Genomic DNA, 22,444 nt, shown 5'->3' on the forward strand with positions numbered 1-22,444 from the left:
GGGTTAAAGTATTTCTTCCATATGCAGGAAGACTCTTACCTTTGACCTCGGTGATCACTGTCAGAGACCTCAAGGGAGATATGGGCCTTGCTTGGCTATTGGCCCACAACTGATGAGGTCATTTTGTGGGCGGAGTTTCAGAAATCCAGGAACATTCATGTAGAGTTATCGACGAATGCTGGAGTGAAGAGGGGTAGAAAAAGTATTATTGAGAAGAAACTTGCTTTCCTCTCCTTTCTCTCAACACAGTTTTTCCCACTGGGGGTTCAAATGTGTCACTTTCCAAACCGTCCAAATTTTAAGTAACATAAGAAAGAACGAAAAGGAATGAATAGGAGGTTGGGCTGAGTTCCAGCCATGCTCGCACCATTAGCGTAAAACCTAGTTCCAACTCATGACCAGTTTATATAAACAACCATTTGAGAAGTGACTAAAAGAGAGAGAGATATGTATTTAAGATAGCTTTCAGTAGAGGGACCTTTGAATAATAGGTTGGCAAAGTGAAATAGGTGCCAAAGGAAACACAAAGACACACTCATACACGTACGCAAGCATGCGCACACAAACCTACAAACACTGTTGCACACCCATACAATATACTCCATGCATTGTGTGAACGCACAGACACACACACCACCACACAGACACACACAGCGCATGCCTAAAGTCCATAACAAGGGCCCACAGCGGGTCACCAGTGTGTGTTCTGTAAGCGTGTGTGTGCGTTTGGCCCGGCCCATTGGAGCCAGTGGACAGACAGAGAAAAACAAGCCCTCAGCAGCAGCCTGTTTGGCCAGTCCAGTCCAATCCTCGTCACCAGGGCACTGCGCTGCCACGGGACAGGGCAGGGCACCGCCTGGATGCTGGCACAGCCCTGGCAGACGGGGGGGGGGGGGGGGCAGGGGGGCGAAGCACGGGGAGTGAGGGAGAGGGGCGGGGGGAGAGGCAGTGGGGCGAGGGGTGCGAGAGGCGGGGAGCTGGGGAGGGAGGGGCAACGCTGCCGAGAGAAAGGGACCCTCCTCCCTCTTCTATCCCTCCGCTCCTTCACCCCGTCCCCCGCTCCTCTGTGCCCCTGTGTGTCCCTGTTCTCCTGTCCTCCATCCTCCCAACCCAAGCACTCAAGCACGCGCACACACCGTTGGCTGAACAGAGTAATTATGAGTGTAATTAGAAACAGGAAAATCTAATATGTTACCCTTCTGTTGCTGATATTGGAAAAATGTATACAGTAACACACACTCATAAACATACACACACACACGCAGTACAATGTTTCACCGATCATAAATATCATCTGAACCGCAACAACTTCCGAGATGAAGTAGTGTCTGGGCGGCTAGCTGGTGAAAAGGTGAGGGGCTACTCTCTTGTTTTGAGAAATGAGAAGGCAAATGTAGAACAGGTTCTCTCCCTTACTCTCTCTCTCCCCCCCCCGACACTCTCATGCTGACTGCCAATACAAAATGTCCACCGACTCGTTCAACTCAGACTACAAATTGAATACATGAAAGACCAAACTCATATGGGAAGAGTCAACAGAGAGGGGTGTGTGAACTACTGGGCCTCGACCCGCCTTCAGTCACACTGGACAAATATACACGAGCACGGGCCGCCGCTGATGCGGTGCTCAGCGCTCAAACAAACCCACCCGGCCATTGTTTTGCTGCTTAAACACAGAAAAATAAAGCGAGCGCTTTTAATGGACATTCAGGTTATTTTGGTTTGTGAACTGCGTAGCATCCCCCGGGGGATCCAAACCCAGAACCTCACGGGGGGGGGGGGGGTTCTGGTTCTGGTGCTCTTTCTGCAGTCTTCTCACACAGGTTTGTTTCTATAGCTCTCCCCATTCCACAGAGAGCAAGACAGCATGATGACATTATAATTGAGAGCAAATATTATTACCTGACACTTGATACAGTGTGGTGTGTGTGTGTGTGCGCGTGCGTGCTTAAGTAGGAGGTATGGTGATCGAGGTGCTTTACAGTGAAGCAATCAAAACACACACACATGTGCATAGGTACACACAGACTCTCTTCACCTCTCTCTTTCTCTCTTTTGTTCTCGCTCTCCCTCCCTCTCTCTCCCGCCCTTCCTCAAACTGCACGTCACACAAGTAAGAGGAGGATGTGAGATTATGAGAAACTTCCAGAACTGAGACCACACAGCTAAACCACACATCAAACACCATTTAATCCACTCTCTCTCTCTGTCTTCCTCCCCCCTCCCTCCCTCCCTCCCTCCCCCTCCCTCCCTCCCTCCCTCCCTCCCCCCTCCCTCTCTCTTCCTCCCTCTACCTCCGTTTGTCCCTGCCCTCTCTTTCTGGCTCCCATCCCATCCTCAAAACACTCTAAGCCTCTCTAACGTGGTCTGTGTACCTTTGTCGTGGTCATTTCAAGGTCAGACAGTAATACTAGACGGTATCAGCAAGTCCAGACAGGTTGTCCTGTCTGAGGCTTGCCTCAGCTTGGTCCCAGTGTCAGACCTGATCAGGAGATCTCGAGGTGGGTCTACCAAGGCTCCAGTCACTATTACACTCTGACGCTGCTGTGTTCCTGCCACGGATGAGGAGAAATAGCGTGGTGTTACGGTGTTTCTTCCCCTGTCGCCTTCCCGTTTCATTCCCCCCCCATCTCCTCTCCTCTATCATCCCTTTCTCCTCGCCTTTCCTCTACCCCTTCTCCTCTTTCCACGCATTTTTCCACCTCCTCTCTTCTCCCAGGCCTAACCGTGACCCTGTCTCTCGCCCGTTCCGTTCCTCCACTTTATCACTTCCTTCTCCCATGCCTCCCCCCCTCCCCATCCTCCCTTCCTCTGCGTCCCCCCCGGCATGCCACTCACCGCTCAGTCCAGTCTGGCAGCAGCTCCGCCCTGGTGCTCACTGAGTCTGCTCACACCGTGCCCGCCTGTCAATCAATAAGTGTGGGGGGGTGGGGGGAGAGAGAGAGTCATTCCACTGTCTAAACCTATAGAGGTGCAATGGCTGATGATCACTCTAAATGACCAGAGAGGAGGGTTTTCCTGGAGGGAGGGGGAGAAAGAGACAAAGGGAGAGAGATAGAAAGACAGATAAAGGGGGAAAAGACTGAGATAGATCGTGTGGAAGTCTGGTCTGTGTGTCAGTTTTTTCCCCAGTTGGCATTCTCTTTTCCTGTGTCTGGTCTCTCTTTCAACTACTCCCCGCCCAGTCGTCCCACAGAGTAGCTTTATCAAGATGAATGGAATATGACACAGAGGAGAATTCTAGAACCAGAAGTCTAGTGTTTTAACTTCACATCGGAGCCATGCTGGAGTAACCAGTCCCTCGGTATGGAAACAAAAGCTGCAGCATTGCTGGTTATTCAATGCCAGTGACCAGTCAGACGTTGCTTAAATGCTGTCTACATGTTTGGGGATGACTTGCTCAAAGCTTTCATCTTTACTGTGAGATGAAGGAAGCTGATTAGCACTTGAATAGGAATCTACAGTCAGATGTAGTGTATTCACTTCATTTAATGGGTTTTACTAATCGTAGGGATTAGAACAACACGATGGTTTGTTGGATACAGTTTTACATTAGTCAATGGCGCCATCTGCGGTAAGAAAGAGAGTATAGCAATTATTATCCGTCAGACTACTCTATGGTTAACATTTTTAAAAGATTAAATGCAGTGTTTACCATACGAATGTGTTCCACAAAACTTGATAGATGAGTTACATTTTTGTGCCTAACATCAAGTCCTTACCGAGAATAACATGTCCATTAAGAGACATAAATGTCTTTCCCCTACGATATGTCGACAGCCGTCAAACCGTGTCTCCCGCCCGGTCTATCTCAGATCGGCACATGGCTTATCCAAACATTTGAAGAGATCCCACACACTCGCTTTATAGAGTGCAGAGGGGGTTCCACTTAGACCTAGGTGTTGGGAGTGACGCACATATAAGACTCACCCATGGTTTCCATGGTCAATGTCACGTTGTTTGGGGGAGTAGGGGGGGGGGTGGGGGGAGATTGCGCAACGAGGGGCAGCTACGTTATTAAATGCAATTAGTGGTTATCTCCTCTTCTTTGTGTTGGTTTTTACGGACCTAAAAAACATCTATCTACCTTCTGACAGCCAGCTGTGGGCCCGTGTCCAATGTGACAAGGATGAGTGAGTAATTGCTTCTTATTGAGGGGGGATTATCCTGTCGTTGGGGTTCAAGGGACATTAATTTAATTAACATGTTATAAGTGAAAGCTCCATTGATCAGTGGAACGATCTCAGTAATTTGATCCCTATTGTTAGTTTGATTGATCTGAGATCATCCGCGATTAATTTAAAAGACGAATAAACATCTATGATTGTGGAGACACCTACGCTCTCTTAAACGATCATTCTGTGAGTCACTCTTCAAACAAGACCCAAACGGAGAGTTCCCAGCGTGCGGTGCCATGGACACAAGGACCAGCGCAGTTTTTTGAGGATTTAACATCAAGGAGACTAAACCTTAGTTTTCATTTGCGTCACAGGTGTGCTTATTCGTTTGCTCTTGTTTCTGTGATGGCCAACTGGCCTCATACAGATAACGGATAAACGGAATGGTGGAACACGCGAGGACAAACTCTGCAAAACATCCATCTTGGTGTCGCCAATTCATGGACGTCATCCATACGCTTTCTCCTGCGCGTGATCTATTCTTTGTTTTTGACGTGTTGACAAGGATATATGTGTGAGTAGACAAAAGGGTCAGAAGAACCGATGTGGGTTATGTGGGTCAACTGGAAATCATGAATATTAGACAAACTATATTTGTATTGGCTATCTTTTTTCGTCTGTCATTCAAACCCTCTTCAAACGTTTAGGCTACTTGATTATAGATTTATAATGATCATCCAATGATCCCGACCAATCAGCTGTAAGCCCTTTGTATGCTTAAAACTGGGTCTGGCTCTCACTTATCAAAGGCAGTCATATTACTAATTACCAACTCAACAGACCGGGCTCAGTCGCTAGCATGATTATGAAGAGTCTACTCGTCTGGCTCATATTCACAATGCAGATTAGCCTCGTGTCTCTCTTCAGTATCTCTTATGATGGGGTGTCCAAAGAGGCTCCTCGTTCGAGCGTAACCAAAACTATTAAGAAGCTGGAAGAGCTGTTCCACCTTAACGGTTTGCCTCAGAGTTATTCGGGGCCGCACAAGAAGGCGCCCAAGTTCATGTTGGACTTGTACGACGCCGTGGCGGACTCGTACGGAACACCCCGGAACCACGAGGTCTTGGAGGGGAACGTGGTCAGGAGCTTCGAGGATAAAGGTGGGTCTAGTGTGCGTAATTGCGCACATAGTGTGCTTTGTCCTGCCTGAGTTAAAAACTTTCATGACCGTTCAAATGACAATTTGATTACAATTCTGATTGTTTTATACCATGTTATGTATGTAAGTTTAATGTCAGGTATGTTTGTTCTCCAAGGACACACAGGTGAAAGGTTTCACTTCTTCAACCTCTCATCTTTTGCACGAGATGAGAAGATGATCAAGGCGGAGTTCCGCTGGTTCAGGCAAAAACAGAGACAGTTCGGAGGGATGTCGTATCGACCCCACTTCTACAAAGTAAATTGAATGCAGATTAATTTATTGTATTTCTCCACGTCATATGTTGTAGGCTATGTTTGTAGTAATGTATGCCAATTTCCACTGAATATCTGATACTTTCTGCGCAGGTGGACTTGTATGAAGTGTTGGACAGCAGAGTTAAGCCTTGGAGAGGAAATTTGATTACATCCCGTCTGGTGCCGATACACACTCAGGGATGGGAGGTCTTCAATGTCACGCAAACGGTAAAAAAAAAAAAAAAAAAAAAAAAAAAAGAAGAAAATCAAACGCGCTGACATAAGTTTTGATGAATACTATTTACTGATAAAATTGTGATCGTTCATGACAGGTGTCAAAGTGGATCCGGAACAGCGAGGAGAACAATGGCGTTCTGGTAGTTACAACGCTGCCTTCAGGAGACTGGATGGAATCTGTGGTTTCGTCTCCGGGGGAAGATAAGGACGCTTACCTGGTGATATTCTCAGACGACGGGAGACCGGGCACCACCAATCACCAATCCCCGAAACTAGGTATTGTTTTCATGATGAGAAGGTTGTTAATAATGGGGTTTATATGACGAAACACAGCATAACGTTTTATTGTCGGTTATGTACCGTACGCTTGCAGGGCACGCCAACCATGTAGCAGAATCTGGAGCTCAAGAGAAAAACCGAGCGAGGCGGAGGCGCGAGGCACCTAGTTACCTCCGCAACCGTCCCTTGACATGTCAGAGGGTACCTCTCTTCGTGGATTTCGAGGAGATAGGCTGGTCTGGCTGGATCATATCCCCGCGGGGATACAACACCTATCACTGCAAGGGTTCTTGTCCGTTCCCCCTTGGAGAGAGTCTCCACGCCACCAACCACGCGACTGTGCAGTCCATCATGTATGCGTTAAAGGTCTCCAACGACGTGGATACACCGTGCTGCGTGCCTGACAAACTTCAGTCTATCAGTTTGCTTTATTTCGACGATGAGGAAAACGTAGTTCTGAAACAGTACGATGACATGGTGGCGATTAGCTGTGGCTGTCATTGACTGAGTTGGGATCACACACGTTGTTGTGAATTGACAGCTTATATTTTCCTCGTATTCAAATTATGTACAGGGTACCCTGCAGGAAAATGAATGAAATGTACAAACTATGTTGCGCTTTTTTTGAGGAATAAACTGTTTATTTTAAAGATGGTTTCTTTGTGCAAATGCTCGGTGCTGGCCATGGTGCTGATGCCGCGCGTTCCCGTGTGTGGGGATAATTGTTTTCCCGTCCATTATGGTACTATGGATTTATTCGATTGTTCTTCTTAAATATTTAGATACTTATTAGTTTATCAGCGATGTTGTAATATCACCCACAATGAAATCAAAGAGTAGGCCTTGTAATTGTTGCTATGCACAATTATTGTAATTGCACAATGTGAATAAAAGAAATATATTTAAAAAAATAAACGAAATTAAAAAGTTGTGAAATTGCTTGGCCTTTCTTGTTATGATAGTAACATTCTCACACTTTACCCAATTTCTGGTATTACGTAAATAGATTGCATCTATTTTCAGCGATGAAGCGAACTTCTTCGCACGCTATGGCCCGCAAATCTGCTGATTGAAATCACCTTCAGTAAAGTAGCCTATATTCTGTGTTGCTTTAGGCACACATTTTGGGTGAAATATGGAGGAAAATCTCGACCGTACAATGTATCAATATGGCTACAATCAGTCTTTAACATAACATGTCTTTATTGGAATGGTTCACAGACAAAATACAGCCCTGCATTATCTAGGCATTGGATGCAAAATACAACCAAAGTGCAAGACATGTCCACGTCTCCTGCATGTTATAAAATATATAAAGTATTGCCACTTGTGCCAATGCCATTCAAACTCGCAAGTATATTAGCATCAAACAAAACATTGTCTGACAGACTCACCACCAATTCCATCAATTGAAAACCATAGTTCCATCAATTGAAAACTTCTGCATGCAAGATATTTTTTATAATACTTGGCCTAATGGGCATTTTAATCAAGACTTACTGAAACGTAGATCGAAACGCGATGCAAATACTTGAAATCTAATCTAATTTTTATAAATCAAATAGATAAACTTCTAATTGTGAGATTTAACGGTTTGGTGAAAAAATAACTCGAAAAAGAAACAGAAACTTTACACAGCATCAATCAATTTAACAACATCAACAAAAAAAACTGAAATATAGGGACAACCACTTCAGTTAAATATATTAAACTCCTTTTAAGATTTACAATCAATCTGCCTTTCTTTGTTTACATGTAAAATACATAATGTACATGGAACGTCCATGTTCTTTTCACACTGTTATACAGTATCTCGCCTAATTGTACAAACTGCAAATATCATACAAATCATTCACAAATCCCTGAAACCAGACACTTAAAACGCAATGTATCCTTGAGTTCCATTTTTTACAAATTAATTCAAGCTCCATCTCTCTCTCTCTCTCTCTCTCTCTCTCTCTCTCTCTCTCTCTCTCTCTCTCTCTCTCTCTCTCTCTCTCTCTCTCTCTCTCTCTCTCTCTCTCTCTCTCTCCTCTTTCATTTCCATTTCCCCGGGTTTACTTCGTATCTGTCTTTTAACACAGTGTTGAGGAGCCCCCTCAGGGTTCAGGACGGGAGCAGGGCCACAACCAGTCTGCCCCCTCACCCTTCCTCTGCTAAACCAGTCTGCCCCCTCACCTTTCCTCCTCTGAACCAATCAGGTGTCAAAAACAACAACAAAGAGGAGCCAGAATCCGTGTTAAAAGCTACTTAAATCAGTTAGTCAGCACACACAGTCCACCTCAAATTGCCTTTACAGTGCCTCCCCCAGGGCTGCTGTCACCCCCGGGTGAGTGGGTCCATAAGGCCACCGGCAGAGCCTATCAGCTCATGCAGTCCAGTTCCTCTGTGCCCAGGAACTCCCCCAGCATGTGGTCTTGTGATCGGTACACCGGCTCCAGGTAGGGGTGTCCCTCCCTGCTGTGCTTCTGCCTCGCCATCTCCAGACGCTGCTCAAACTCCTGCTCCTGCTGGGAGACTTGGACCGCCGATGGCTGCGCCGTCACGGACGACACCGGCACCGGGACAAAGCCATGGTACAGCACCAGCGGGGTGTTCAGGACCTCCATGGTGGAGGCCTGGGGGACAGCGCCCTCTGGAGGCTGCACGGGCAGCTGAACATAATTCCCAGTCTCCGGGTCGAAGAAAGTCTTGGTCTTGACCTGGACAGGCATGTCCACAACAAAGTACTGTCCCGAGTCGGGGTCCTGGAGGAGCTTGCGCTGAGTCATGGGGAAGGACTGCGTGACGATGGTGTGTTCCATGCTGGACTGGCGGGAGAGCTGGCCGGTGTAGCTCGACTGGCGTGACAGGTTGGCGGGATTGGACGGAGCGTCGGCCGTCTCGCTGATGTAGGTGTCGATGCTGCGGCTCCTCTGGCCCTGCCTGTCCCTGGCGGGCTTGTCTCGGATCCTGCCTCTCTGCTGCAGCTCGTCCATGATGGAGCGCTCGATTCGCTGAGTCCTCGGGTCGGCTCTGTCGCACGCCGGCTTCTCACTCGCCCTGAGCCTGTGTTCGGCCTTGTCCAAGACGTACCTGTCAATGCTCTGAGACCTTTGGAGCAGCTGGTTGTTTTCAGGGACAAGGTGTCTGTCGCCGGGCAGGGCTTTGTATACAGGGACGTCGCTGATGATCCCGTCGGCGCCGTGGTACTTTTCGTGGATGGGTTTGGCGCCACCGTGTCCGGGACGCTGCGAGGGCGAGGAACCCGGGTGAACCTTCTCCCCGGTCTCTCGGTTATGGCCGTGGCCGTGGTCGCCCCCTCCGCCATGGGGCCTGTCGCCGTGGTTGTGGCGGCCGCGTTCCGCCCTCGGTTCTCGGCCGTGCTTTCCGTCGCCGTGGCTGCTGCGCTCCGTCCGGTCATGGCGATCGCTGTGGCCGGGTTGCTCCACCCTGTCCCGTTGGTGCTCCTCCGTACCTGGGGGCTTCTCCTCCACGCTGCTGCTCTTCTGCTCCGACTTCTCCCCTTTGCGCTTGTTGCTCCCGTGTTTGCTGCCGCCACGACTCTTGTGGGTTGGCTTACTCTTGGCCTCCTCCTTCTGGATCCTCCTGGTGGTCAGCTTCATGGCCCGGAGGAGGGCCTTCTCCGATTTGGGGGGGACCACGGGGGGCTTGCTGGGGCCTTGGGAGTCGTTCCCGCTGCAGACAGAGCCCGACCTCTCACTGGGGACCTTGGAGGCCTCTTCCTCCGTGCCCTCCAGGACGGCAGGATTGGACAGAGTGTCCATGTCCCCTGTGTCCGCCGTGCTGGCCGCCAGGCTCTCCCTCCCCTCGGATGAAGGGCTCAAGCCCAAGGCTCTGTCGTTCTCCTGGGGCACTGCGAGGAAAGCCCCGTACTGGCTGGCCTTGAAGCTGTCGGGCGCCAGGTTTGAGGGAGACATGGGTGAACAGGAGGAGGGGGTGGTGTGCTCGGATGTTTCTGTCGTTTTGATGGCGGGTTTATCTGATCTGGTGGCAGAATATCCTGGCTGATAGGGGTCAACACTGTCTTTGGGATGTTGGTGACTCTCTTCCCCTCTCTCAGAAGCACTCAGACTCTCTCTGGGCAGCTGAGGGCGATCGACAGGGTCGTGGATGGGCAGGTGCAACACAGGCCGTTTGTGATTGAACGTGTTGTCCTTCACTTTGAATAAAGCTGGTTTCTCAATGGTGGGGGAGCAGACATTGCTGCTGGCGGGTGACTGAGTGGTTGGTGATAGGTTATTGGTTGGTGAACAGACATGGCTATTGGGCGGTGACTGAGTGGTTGGTGATAGGTTATTGGTTGGTGAACAGACATGGCTATTGGGCGGTGACTGAATGGTTGGTGATAGGTTATTGGTTGGTGAACAGACATGGCTATTGGGCGGTGACTGCACAACCGGAGATAAGTGGTTGGTTGGAGAACACACATCGCTGCTGGACAATGATTGCACAGTTGGTTCTTGGTCCTCATCGTCATTCCTCTTCACCACATGCGACCATAATATTTTTCTCTTGACCTCAGGATGAGGTATTTCCACCCCTTCTGGCTCAGCAGCAGACATCTCTGACATGTCCTCCACTTCCGCTTCACTATCATGGTCACTAACAGTGTAATACTTCACTTCTGTCTTCCCCAGATCCTCTGCGACATCCTCCTGCTCCTCCTCATCCATCTCGTCAATCAGGTTGTCCAGGGAGTGGTAGATGGCGGAGTCGGTCTCTGTGTTTCTGTGCAGGGTGCTCTCTACGGAGAAGTAGGACGATTTGGAGGACTGACTGCTCCTGTCTGGCGGACTCTGGTTGGACGTGTGAACGTTCAGGAGGGATGGGGAAACGGTCTCTCCATGGACATCCGCATCATGAACAAGTCCATCTCCACCAGAAGAGATGTCCTGGTGAATTGTATTGGGTGTTTCGGGTTTTTCAGTAGATGGATTCTGCATGTCTCTCTCTTTGTGCGCAGGGCTTTTGTGTTCCTTATTGTCCCTCTCGTCATCTGGTCGTAAAGGGGCCTTCCGCTTAATTTTAGGCTGTTCAAGTGGCTTGGTGTCGTTTTGTTCGGCCTTGGGTTGTTCTTTGACAGTCTTTGTTCTGAGCGCATCCGTTTCAGCGTTTGCTGCAACCTTGTGCTTTTCAGTATCCCTCTCTAGACCTGAACTTTGACCCTGGGTGACTTCTTTCTCGGTTGCAGCCTCGCTGTCTTGGCCTGTGGGTTGACCTCTCTGCTTCATGGCTTGGAACTCTTCACTATCCTTCATGCTGTTCTGCCAGATGTCCTCACACACACTTTCTGCGTCTTTCTCACTGCTCCCATCTTTTTTGCTCAATCCTTTCTTAACACGAGGTGGAACAGGTGGCACATCGGACCTGCTGTCTCTCCTTTCCCTCATCTGACTTTCATTTGTTTCGACAGAAGTCTGCCGTGATACATTCGTAGAGCTCGCCTCACTGCTGTCTCTGTCGTCATTCACGTTGACTTGCTTTTTCTCGTTCCGCCTTCCTTCATTTCCACCACTACTATCACCAAGGGGCGTGTCTTGTTCTTCCTTGGACCAATTTATGATTCTGTGGAGTTCTGCGCTGACCCTGTCCATGCCAAGCATGTTGACCGTCCCTCCCGCCCTGTGGATGTCACCATGTTTGTTCTCAGTCTGGGAGAGAATCTGTATTATGTGGTTGTGATCTCTCAGATCTCCCAGCCTCTCTCTCACTTCCTTCTCTCTCAGCACCGATGCCTCCGCGCCATTTTGTTTGTCGTCCGCAGCTCTCTGGGTGTCCTGCCTGGCTTGTTTGCGATCGTGCACTCTGGCGACGTAGCTGTCACCTTGCGCCTTCCCCTCAGGCACTGACTTCCCGTCTTCTTCCTGGTTGTTGGAGCCTTTATACTTCAGCCTCTCCGTTATGACCTCCTCCAGCGCCATCTTGGCCTTGTCGTAGTTGTCGTTGATCAGCGATTTGTTGACAACGACGTTGCTGTCGATCTTTTCGAACGCCTCGCGCTTGCTCTGCTCCTGCTCTTTCTTGGCAAACGGCTCCCTTTTGGAGAACGCGTTTCCTCTCATCGACAGCATCCCCCGCTTGATGTTCCTGAGCTCCCTCGAAATGAGGTCGTTTTTCACCTTCGCTTCCTCTTCCCTGTGGCCTGGCTTTTTATTCTTCACGTTCTCTCGGTCGCCTAGCCTTGCCATTTCCAGCTCTTTCAATGCATGTAAATCACTAATGATGTGTTCACTATCTTTAATCTCTCTAGGCGCGGTCAGCTCTGGACGTCTATCGTCTTTCTTCAAGTCTGTGTTAAATCCGTCCTCCTCTCTAGGCTCGAGCTCTTCCTCCTCCTCCTCCTCTTCCTCTTCCTCGCCTCCCTCTGATACCGCGGATCTCTGGCTTTTGATGTAGTTGTTCTGTCTGGCTGAGAAGATGTGTTTCAACCGGCCTTGCTTTCTAACTGGCGCCGTTTCTTTTGGCACGGATACATCATTTCCTGTTTCCCCGTTGGTGAGTCCGTCCCTGGCCTGGTGCTTCTCAAGTGGTCTGGCGGTGGCTCGTTTAGGTACTGGAGGGGGCGCTCGTCGAGCATCGCTGTTCTTAGACGCAGCTGTGGAATCCTGTGCTTCTGTCCTATCAGGGGCCTGACGTTGGTTTTCCTCAGGAGACCACACAACCCCAGTGTTCCTGGTCAGCTCCTTGGTAGTCAGCGCCTGTTCACCCACATCCTTCTCCCTCGGCTCTATCGCTTCTTTGGCTTGTTTCTTGGTGCTTCTTGGAGTCGATGACAGGGCTTTGTTTTTCGCGGCGCTTATGGCCTCCTTGGCAGCTCTGATAATGTCCATTGTAGTAACCGTTTTATCTTTGACGTCTTTCATCTCTGTGGCGTCTCTGGCCGGCCTCGCCGTGCCGTCAGACAGGGGAGACACTCCTTTGGTGCTTTCCCATGCAAGGTTGTCGTTGGGAACCGAAAGGGTGTCTCTGTTTAGTGTTTTCACCTCAGGACTAGCTTTCTTATACAGGTTCAAGGAGGGATAGCTCTGTTTGTTGGCGAGTGGACTCTTGTTCGTCTTGGAGTTTATGAAGGGGGAACCCCCATACGTGCCTGTGTTCTCCTGTGAGTCACTCAGACTCCTGCTGCCCGCCGCCTCTCTTCCTCTCTCCTTCAATAGGTTTGATATCAAGTAATCATCCGATATGGGCCTTTCAGGTTCAAGGTATTTCCGAAGTGAAACCGTCTGGCCGTTGGAGGACTCCAAGAGCGGACTGCGTATGGGTTGTCCATCCTTCAGAATGGCCGGCGTGCTCAAACCAGAAGCGGTGCCGTCAGATCCAGCGTAGGAATATTTGAAGAGAGTCGGATCCAACCTCGGAGACTGATTACTGCGGTCAGTCAGCTCGGACGTTTTGAACCTGGACGGACTGTACCTGCTCTTGACCCTCTTCCTGTTGTCCTTCAGATTGAAGAGCAGACTCGAGGCAATGGACTTGTAGCTCTCTCGTTTGACTGGTGGTTCGGGGGTCACCTTGGCCTCTGAGCCGGGCCTCAGGGGCAAGTCCAAGGCTGAGGACGAGAGCACCGTCTGCAGGACCTCCGAGGTCTCGGTCGACTGTCTGGACGGGATGACCGGGGTCATCAGCTGGGAGATGTTGAAGGGAGTCGAGGGTACAGAGCCCGGCTCCTCCATCGCCTTCACCTCCACCTCCTTCTTACCCGGTAATGGACTGACGTCCGCCTGCTTGGAGGTGTCGTGGGGAGGGGAGAGCACGCCAGGTTTGTTACCCAGGGCGGCACTTTTGGCTCTAGCTCGGTTTCGCCTCCAGGGGGCGCCAGCCTCCCCTCCTTCGGAGGAGCACCTCTTCTCAGACAGGGAGATGAGGGGTTTTGGCGGGACCTTGGGTGGAACAGGAGGTGCAGGGGGTGTGGTGGGTTCCACAGGGGCAGAGTCCTGGCAGGTCTCCTCTGTGGGCAGAGTCTCTATCCGGTGTGCCTCCGTCAGCTCTTTGTAAAGAACCGAGTCATACCATTTTGGAAGGTTGTCCGAGGGGATAATGGAGGTGGCAATGTCCCCCTGGCTGAATGGAAACCTATGTAAGTTCCTCCACGCCTGGAAGGGGCTGAACTCGCTGTGCAGAAAAAAGTTTTTGATGTTGAGTTTCCTGAGATTGCTGGATTTCCCGTTTTTGTTCTTGGATTGGGAACCGTCCTTGCCCGACGTCTTGAACGTCCCGTCCCTGGAATTCTTAGAATGGTTGAACTGTCCATCAGAAAGGATGCTATGGTAATCCGAGGAAAACTCAGACAGCTCCTGTTGGATGCTGAGGAGGGCCGACTTATCCCAGGAGTAACCGTTCTTAGTCAGTGAGGCCTCACCGCCATCCTCCGCAGTGCCGAAGGCCTTGAGGAGCGACGACACCGTGGACGACATCTCCTTCTTCTGTCTCCCGGTCTGAGGGTTGCTGCCTCCGTTGGTGAGTTGCTGCTGATGCTGCTGCTGGAGCTGTTTTTTCAAGAAACCCTCTTTCGGTGTCTTTTTCGAGGCCATCTCCACCAGAGGCTTGTGGCAGCTGAAGGGAGAGTATCCGTAGGAGAAGTCATCGTTGTAGACGGCCTCGTCTCCGACGCAGAGGCTGCGGAAGGCGCGGTCAGTCAGGCTGCTGACCTCGCGGTCCGTCTCGTCCATGAAGACCTCGGTGAAGCCGTTGGGGAAGCGGTGGTGCAGCATGCCGACCCCTCCGGAGCGGTGGCCCAGCGGACGCTTCTCCACGCATGTCATGGCGGCAAAACGGGAAGTCCCGGCGAGGACGTCGCTGGTCGCACACCTCAGACCGCAGCGGGTTGTCTGGTGTTTTTGATCAGTTGGGACCCTGACAGGTCAGCTTACCATCCACAGTAGGGTCAAGCAGCCTGGAGAGGAGACAGAGATGAACAGAATCAGAATTACTGTCTAACGAGTTTAGTGTACAGTATGCCTGTCTGCTCATATCAGAGAGATGAATGTGACCAAAATGTGGGAGTGAAAGACAAACAGGAGACAAATACAAATGGGAAGAATGATTGTACTGAATGTACAAACATAGACTGAATGTTGACTATCATTTAAAGCAGGCACAGTATTTTTCTGTCTTGAGACACAGGGTTTAATCTTTCATTATGTATATTCATGTGCCACATTGTCAACCTTTGCCAGGCTTTGGGATGTTGATAATGTGATTCCTAACATAACATGCAAGCCCATGTTCAATTAAATAGCTTTATCATGTCTTTGAACCCCATAGATCCACCGATGACCTTTGTGTACATGACATGCCAAACCAAGGCATCCTGTCGCTGTGTACAGCACAGACAAACACTCCATATCGTGGCCGAGCTATTTTAGGGACCGAACGGTGTAGCTCTCCTTGTCCCCCTCCTGAATATGAGCTATGACCATGGCAGTAAGTGGCCTGAAAATAGTCACTAGTGACCCTAGGGCCTCGTAAATATTCAATCTTTATGGAAGCCACCATAAAAACGTCTGTTCTTGTTGTCCCTTGTATAACCTACGACGGGCCACGGCATGACTGTCCAAGTCTGCTGTACATGCATGAAGGTGTATCCAAAACAGATATCACTGGAATCACATGTTATTTGTTGGACCGTTTGCGATTACCCAGTGTCAGCACAGCGCGTGCGTGTGCGCTTGTGCGTGCGGGTGTGTGTACGCAGCGCTGTGTTGAGAGAGCGGACCCGAACTCACCGCCCCGTGGTCACCTTCAAAAGATACAGTAAGACCGTAACATCTTTTCCACCGCTGATTAACGAGTGGGGCTTACACAAGCCATGCCCACGGCACAGCTACTAAAAGCTGTAGATGGCGACTAAGTTTAAACTGAGCGTTGAGAATGCAAGTAAATCACAACATATCACTCCCGGTCCAACGTAGCAGCAGCTGTGTAGCTCAGTTTAGCTATCTGGGTGAGGGCCTAGAATAGCTCATTAACCCAGATATACAGTCTGACCTGAGAGCTTTACCATTGGCCTATCAATCACCTCTTAAATGTTCCCTCAAAACCACTCCTTAAAAGTACCACCACTTCAGCAAGGTAGAGATAAACCGAGCAGGTTTGACATTGTGTGTATGTGAAGTATTGCAGCTAAAGTGTTTCTGTTGAGAGAGTTTGTTTCTAAAACACCATGGGAAGTGGAGAACAGCCATGACCATGGTTGAAGATGGATTGACGTTTATCTCCGAACGGATATCATCTCAACTTCACCCAAGTAAACTGATTCCTACAAACAAAGAGGGAGGTCTGAGGAATACTTTTCCCTTTGACACAAAACACTGAACTGGATCCAGCACAAACTGATGATGGTAGGCTAGAGAATGCACTGGCTCTCCAGGAGAGTTTGGCTGTCGTGTAGTTATTTTCCAGAGTCTGAATATTTGATCCGTAGACCAGGGAATCTTCTCAGCACCTGCTGCTGTATTTATACCCAAGGAGGAACCACAGTAGAGGAAGCTCACTCACCTAGGAGCCTAAAGGAGCTCTAAATAAACCCATACAGTAGAGAGATAGGCCTGGTGTAGCGCCACACAGAGCATTTGGTGCATCAAGCGTACACTGTAGTATGCAGCATACTGTAGCATAACTGTCACAGGGGATACTGTAGCATAGGGAGTCAGATGGCTGAGCGGTGAGGGAATCGGGATAGTAATCCGAAGTTCGATTCCCGGTCATGCCAACTGACATTGTGTGGGCAAGGCACTTCACCCTACTTGCCTCGGGGGAATGTCCCTGTACTTACTGTAAGTCGCTCTGGATAAGAGCGTCTGCTAAATGACTAAATGTAAATAACTTCAGTCCTCCTAAAGGTTCTGTCTATATGCTTGATTGAAAAAAATTGAAATGGAAATTATTTCTCATGTGAAATTATCATTCACTATTACCAAAAGTTTACAACATGTAGAAGTTGACGTAAAAAAACTTTTTCCTGAGTATTCATGAAACACAACACATTGGCTAATCTCCCCGTTTCCTCATGTCTCCAGGGAAAGGCAAACATTGACCAAATTCAAGTTCTAAAGCTTCCTCACCTTCCGATTGGGTATCCCATAGGGTCATAGGGTCAAAACAAGCCAGGAAAAAAGGTCATAAGAAAAATCCGTAGAGTAAGACGAATCCACAACACCGGCTGAAAGAAAAAAAAGTGTTTGTAAGCAACTTTTTGACTGACAACCAAAAACGAGAAGCGATAGAAAAAGCAGCCAAAGACAGCTAACGTAGCAGAACTCACTTCAAGTCTCCAAACCTAGGATGAAATGTGATGGGTGAACGGGACCCAGAGGTGAGCACAGAAGACTGGCTACCGAAATAGCCTCGGCGGCCAGCGTGGCCAAACTGAGCAGTAACCCTGGGAGCAGTTAGCTAGCCTGCATGTTGGAAGAAGCTCTGGGTGTCAAGTGGCAGCAGCCTGGCATTCAGATGGGATGGAAACGGTCACTGGCTATTTTTGTCGCCAGCAGAGCGTTGGTCCGAACCCTGAGCCTTCTTTACTTTTAAGTGCCTGTATGAGAATACACAGCCCATCCAATGTGAGGAGAGGTTGAGTGGAGCCTTCACTGGCCTAGCTGCTGGACCCACAGGGGGGCTGGGTGTCTGAGGGGTGGGGTAGGTTAGCGGTTGGCTAACATTTAGCCCGTGACTCGATACAAACAACTTGTCAGATATAGAATATTGCATAATCTGGGCTGCATGAGTTCCACACACACTCACTCACTGGCCGTGAAGAGGAGGTTGATGGGATTGGAGTATCTGATGACCCCTGAGGGGAAAGGTCTGGTTTCAACACTGCTGCTCACCCAGGCTTTGTTTACCAAGCCAGCCCGGGCTGAACTGGTGGACAGGGTTGCACTGGGTGGGTCTATGCTTGGCTGGGCTTGCTTTGCTAGGCCAGGCTACACTAGGTACGGCTGGTGCAGGGTGGGTGGTCGTGTGACTGAAACACGTTGTTGCTGTGAAGATCAGAGACATATAGAATGTTGGTGACTTTAGCTTAAAATTAGCCAGTGGGAGAGGAGAGGAGTCCTATTTGAGACTGACTTTAAACATTCCATTGACATGAGTTTGATTCCATTAAACGTCATGCAAACGCCACATGCTTGCCTTCCACCTCTCCAGCTCTATACGACCCACCATGGTTTACCAAGTCTCTAAACGTCAATCACTGTGTGATGCCCATGCGGCCCTCTGTACAATACTGTAGGAAACTGCTCTATCTGACAGCTGGTCTATTTCGGTAGCCTTGTATTTCATACAGTAGCCGCCTGCCTCTCATCTCCACACACCTTCCACGTCCAAGCTAATCAGTCACATGTCAAAGTCACACCTGTTGGAGGCGGCCATGGCCAGCCTCACTCCTGCAGGCATCAGACACTGGCTGTGCTGAGTGGACAGACACACTGTGCAGACTGTTGGCTGAGGGGATAGACACAAGGGGAACGGGTTTGTCTTTCAAGAGAGAGACTTCGTAGAGAGGGTAACAAGTTCGCATTTGAAGTGAGAGATTTCTTAGATGCTCATACACAAGGATTGTTTCACAGCCTGTTGTAAGATGCAAACTTTCATTTTTTTGTGAAGTCAAAGTCTAACATCTAAGTTTCTTGAATATATTTGAGAATTAACAATAATCAAAGGGATGAAGATGTAATTTCTTATGGTAACTTTTTCTGACGAGGGAAAGTCCCTTCAGTGTTTGGGGGATATTTGGTTTCTGGCGCTGTCAGCACTGGGGTGACATTTTAGAGCAGTGCAATCTGAGTGCATTTCCCTTTACTATCTACAGTGCAACTCCCTCTCTCCCTCTCTCCCTCTCTCCCTCTCTCCCTATCTCTCTCTCTTTTTCTCTTACTATCTGTAACCTCTCTCTCTCCCTATCCCCCATTGTCTTTACCTCTCTGTCTCTCGCTCTCTGTCTCTCGCTCTGTCTTTTATTTCCTCTGTTCTCATGCACACTCTTCACACTTTACACACACTCTTTCTCACCTTCTGGGCCACCATTATTTTTTTTCTAAAATCCCCTCCTTATCTCATTCTCCGCCTAGCAACCCAGCCTCCAACCCCAGACCCAGATGGTCTCTTGTATCAGTTCCTCCAGTCAAACCCTCCTCCAGCCAGCCAACGCTATAATAGGAGATTGGAGCTGAGGACTCCTCTCTCTAGAGGATACCAGGCATGCAGGCTGGGCCTGTGTGACCATGTGATGGACAACCACACATGGGTCTTGGAGAGGCAGTGCTCGGGATGTGGCTGCCTGGCTGGCTGGCAGAGCATCCACTGAGCAGTCACGCAGACACAAGTGTGGCTGACTAACTGTCATGGCTGCCCAGTAAAAGCAGGTATTTCTGTTTCACTGACCGCAGTATGTGGATGAGTGGAAGCTGGATGAATGCCCGTGGTTCCTGTTTGCTGCTGAAAGCTAGCACAGCTGAACTGACTGGCTGGGGCAGCCTGCCCTGTTGCTATGGTTCCTCCATATCACCAACCAGGTTCAAACCTTGGCCTGCAGAATACTTCTAAAATCAGCTAACCTGCAGAACGAATGCCTAGGCCTCTCAAGCCTTCGCTTCTCAGCCCAGGTTACCTATCATGCACCCAACCATCCTTCACACTTACTTAACCCCTTACCAGTGCAGGTGTCCCAAGGGATTGGGTTAACCCGCAGAGCTAGAGAAAACAAACAAGGGTACTGCAGAGTCACAGGATGAGACAGACTGGAGGGCAATGGAGGACACCGACCAGACATTCTGACCCACCACTTCAGGGACACACGCATCAACGTCATGCAGATGGAATTAAAACACCATTCCTTATCCATATCGGATTGGCTCCATTCATAGTCAGGAGCTAACCGAAACCGTATTAAAAAACGCAAAATATTTATAAAAGGTTTTAAAATAACCCTACAACAGTGTTGTGTTTAAACACTATGTGAAGAATGCACTCAAAATGTCGGACGTTGGTCTGAAAATAGATGCATGCAACCAAAGTCTCTCTCAAATCCTCTTGGTTGAAAAGGCAAGAAAGAGAAACGCTGGGAAAGATTCAGACATAACCCTTAACCCTTAAACACACAAAACCTTTGCCAGACAATAAATGCATGTAACCAAAGTTAGCAAGAAAGGATTATAGAAGGCCACAGTGTGAGAAGGAGCCGGTATTGATCTTGACCACAGCTCAGCCCTCTAGTTGCTAAAAGGAGACGCCGGCGCCAGGATGGGGATGGGCAATAAACTGGTTCACGGAGCATGAAGAGGCTGAGATGTATGACTCAGAAATAATCAAGAAAGATATCTTGTTTTTCTGACCTCAAATCTAATTAATATGTTTGGATCTGCAAACCTCTCACAGTCCTGGGGAGCATTGTGATTGTATCAGATGGGAGCCAGATACGCCTTTGCTTCAAACTTTCAAATCTGTGTACTTATGATGGGATAATTGGGTTCGGTTGATGGTTCCAGCAGAATGCTGGAGGCTCTGGCCTTGATTACTTGAGCCTCCGGTTTACCCAGCCAGATCCTACCTCCCACTCTCTGCCTGTTAGCTTCATCTAATTACAGAAATCCCTCGAAGCCTGATGTCACACACACACAATCACCCTGCAAGCCATGTCTGCCTAACAGCCTGCAGAGGCCCAGATCAGATGTTAATCTCAGTCACTTCCGTTATCTCACACACCTGCCTTCTAATCTACACACAGTGTGTGTTTTGTGCGTGTGTGTGTGTATATATACAGTATGTGTATCAAAGGGTGCGTCTGTGGAGGAGTTTGCTAACGTTAGCAGCTGGTAGGCTGACGGTCTCTGGCACTCAGTCCAGGCATGCCAGGCATCTGACGGGGAAGGCCGCTCCAGGTTCACATCTACACTCCTCCAACGATGAGGCCTTTCATTCAGGAGGGACATGAAGTGTGAAGGGCGAGACGGAGACGCTTGAAAGAGGGGAGGGTGAGGGGCTCAGGTGCAAACTGGCAGGGTTCCCTTACAGTCGTCCCCTTGGAAGGTTACAAGGGGGTCTCTGCAATACATAATGGAGGTTTGTAGATGCTGTTTTTGTGGAACACGCAGCATTGTTGTAGCTGAAGTTCTGGTAGAACAAGCCGTCATTCTTGAAGGTGTACAGGGAACTTTTTGTCGAGAAATGAGGTGGTAGTCTCGCCTTTAGACCATGGGGATATCATCTTGGTCTAATGGGAGATGCTTGGGATTGGCTATCAACACCAATAATAGAGTATCAGTGTGTATGTGAGCATATCCAAGTGTGTGGAGGATGGTTGTTCCCGTGAAATGGGATTTGTCCAAAGGTATTCCAACCCCTCGCCAGGCATGCTTCTCAGAGCTGGGAACCCTTCGGTATCATGTTTGTCTGTTGTGGTGGAACATGACTGTGCTTGTCTTTGGCCCAAATACCACATGCAGCCCTTCACTGCTCAACAACAACCACCATATCACACATCCCATCCAACATTCCGCCACCCAACATTCCATCGCTCAACATTCTGCAGCGACTCAAGACAGATACAGTTACATGCGCTGATGTGTTGTGAAAACAAAATGTTTATTCTCGTGAAACATCAGCATTCAATAAACAGCTTTCCCAGGTCACATGCAGTTACGTAAGAGCCTTGCTTGTTAAATAGTAAGGCATGAGGACAAAGACAGCATCGATTTACCATGCCGTGTACTGTGACACGCACTTAAACACTCTATTACTGTAAGTCTCCATACTGACTGTCATAGGTCATGTCAGATAAGGACAGAGACAGAGGGACAGAGAGACAGCAGAGAGAGAGAAAGAGAGATAGACAGAGAGACAAAGAGAGAGACAGAGAGAGAGACAGAGAGAGACACAGAGAGAGACAGAGACAGACATACAGAGATAAAGAGAGAGACAGAGAGAGTGACAGAGAGAGACAGAGAGAGAGAGAGAGAGAGAGAGAGAGAGAGAGAGAGAGAGAGAGAGAGAGAGAGAGAGAGAGAGAAACAGAGAGACAGAAAGAAAGACAGAGAGAGAGACCAGAGAGAGAGACAGAGAGAGAAACAGAGAGAGAAACAATGAGAAACAGAGAGTGAGACAGAAGAGAAAGAGATGGCCGCCAGTCAGGTTTCCGAGGCAGAACACTGTTGAAGCTCATGTACATTAGAGTGCTGGGTGCGGTGTTGGAGGCTGGACTCAAGGCTGCCGTGTTGGCGTTCTTTCAACGCATCTAAAACCCTTTTATGGGTCACACACAGGAAATGGTTTCATATCTGCACTCATAGTACCTCCAGTAGTTTTGGCATAAACATTGAAACAAGAAAGGGAGTGAAAAGGACCGAACAAAGGAG

General features: G+C 49.1%; 2 protein-coding genes across 3 annotated transcripts; one reads left to right on the forward strand and one right to left on the reverse strand.

The window, feature by feature from the left end:
- The first annotated feature begins 4,157 nt into the window (after positions 1 to 4,157).
- Positions 4,158 to 6,976, forward strand: LOC134031362 (bone morphogenetic protein 2-like). Of its 2 annotated transcripts, XM_062474962.1 has the most exons (6): positions 4,161 to 4,692; positions 5,023 to 5,278; positions 5,435 to 5,574; positions 5,685 to 5,801; positions 5,906 to 6,086; positions 6,184 to 6,976. In XM_062474962.1, exons 2-6 carry the CDS (start codon positions 5,182 to 5,184, stop codon positions 6,591 to 6,593), a joined length of 945 nt encoding a protein of 314 aa, XP_062330946.1. In that variant the 5' UTR covers positions 4,161 to 4,692; positions 5,023 to 5,181; the 3' UTR covers positions 6,594 to 6,976. The 2 variants fall into 2 exon arrangements, with proteins under 2 accessions (XP_062330945.1, XP_062330946.1); XM_062474961.1 differs by having other exon boundaries at positions 4,158 to 5,278.
- Positions 6,977 to 7,274: 298 nt separating this feature from the next.
- On the reverse strand, positions 7,275 to 17,615 carry LOC134031191 (uro-adherence factor A). The gene is made up of 3 exons (XM_062474723.1): positions 17,356 to 17,615; positions 17,156 to 17,253; positions 7,275 to 14,985 (listed from the first exon to the last, which is right to left on the reverse strand). Exon 3 carries the CDS (start codon positions 14,852 to 14,854, stop codon positions 8,453 to 8,455), a length of 6,402 nt encoding a protein of 2,133 aa, XP_062330707.1. The 5' UTR covers positions 14,855 to 14,985; positions 17,156 to 17,253; positions 17,356 to 17,615; the 3' UTR covers positions 7,275 to 8,452.
- Between the last annotated feature and the right edge of the window lie 4,829 nt (positions 17,616 to 22,444).

The sequence above is a fragment of the Osmerus eperlanus genome, chromosome 12, assembly GCF_963692335.1.
Source record: "Osmerus eperlanus chromosome 12, fOsmEpe2.1, whole genome shotgun sequence".
NCBI lineage: Eukaryota > Metazoa > Chordata > Actinopteri > Osmeriformes > Osmeridae > Osmerus > Osmerus eperlanus.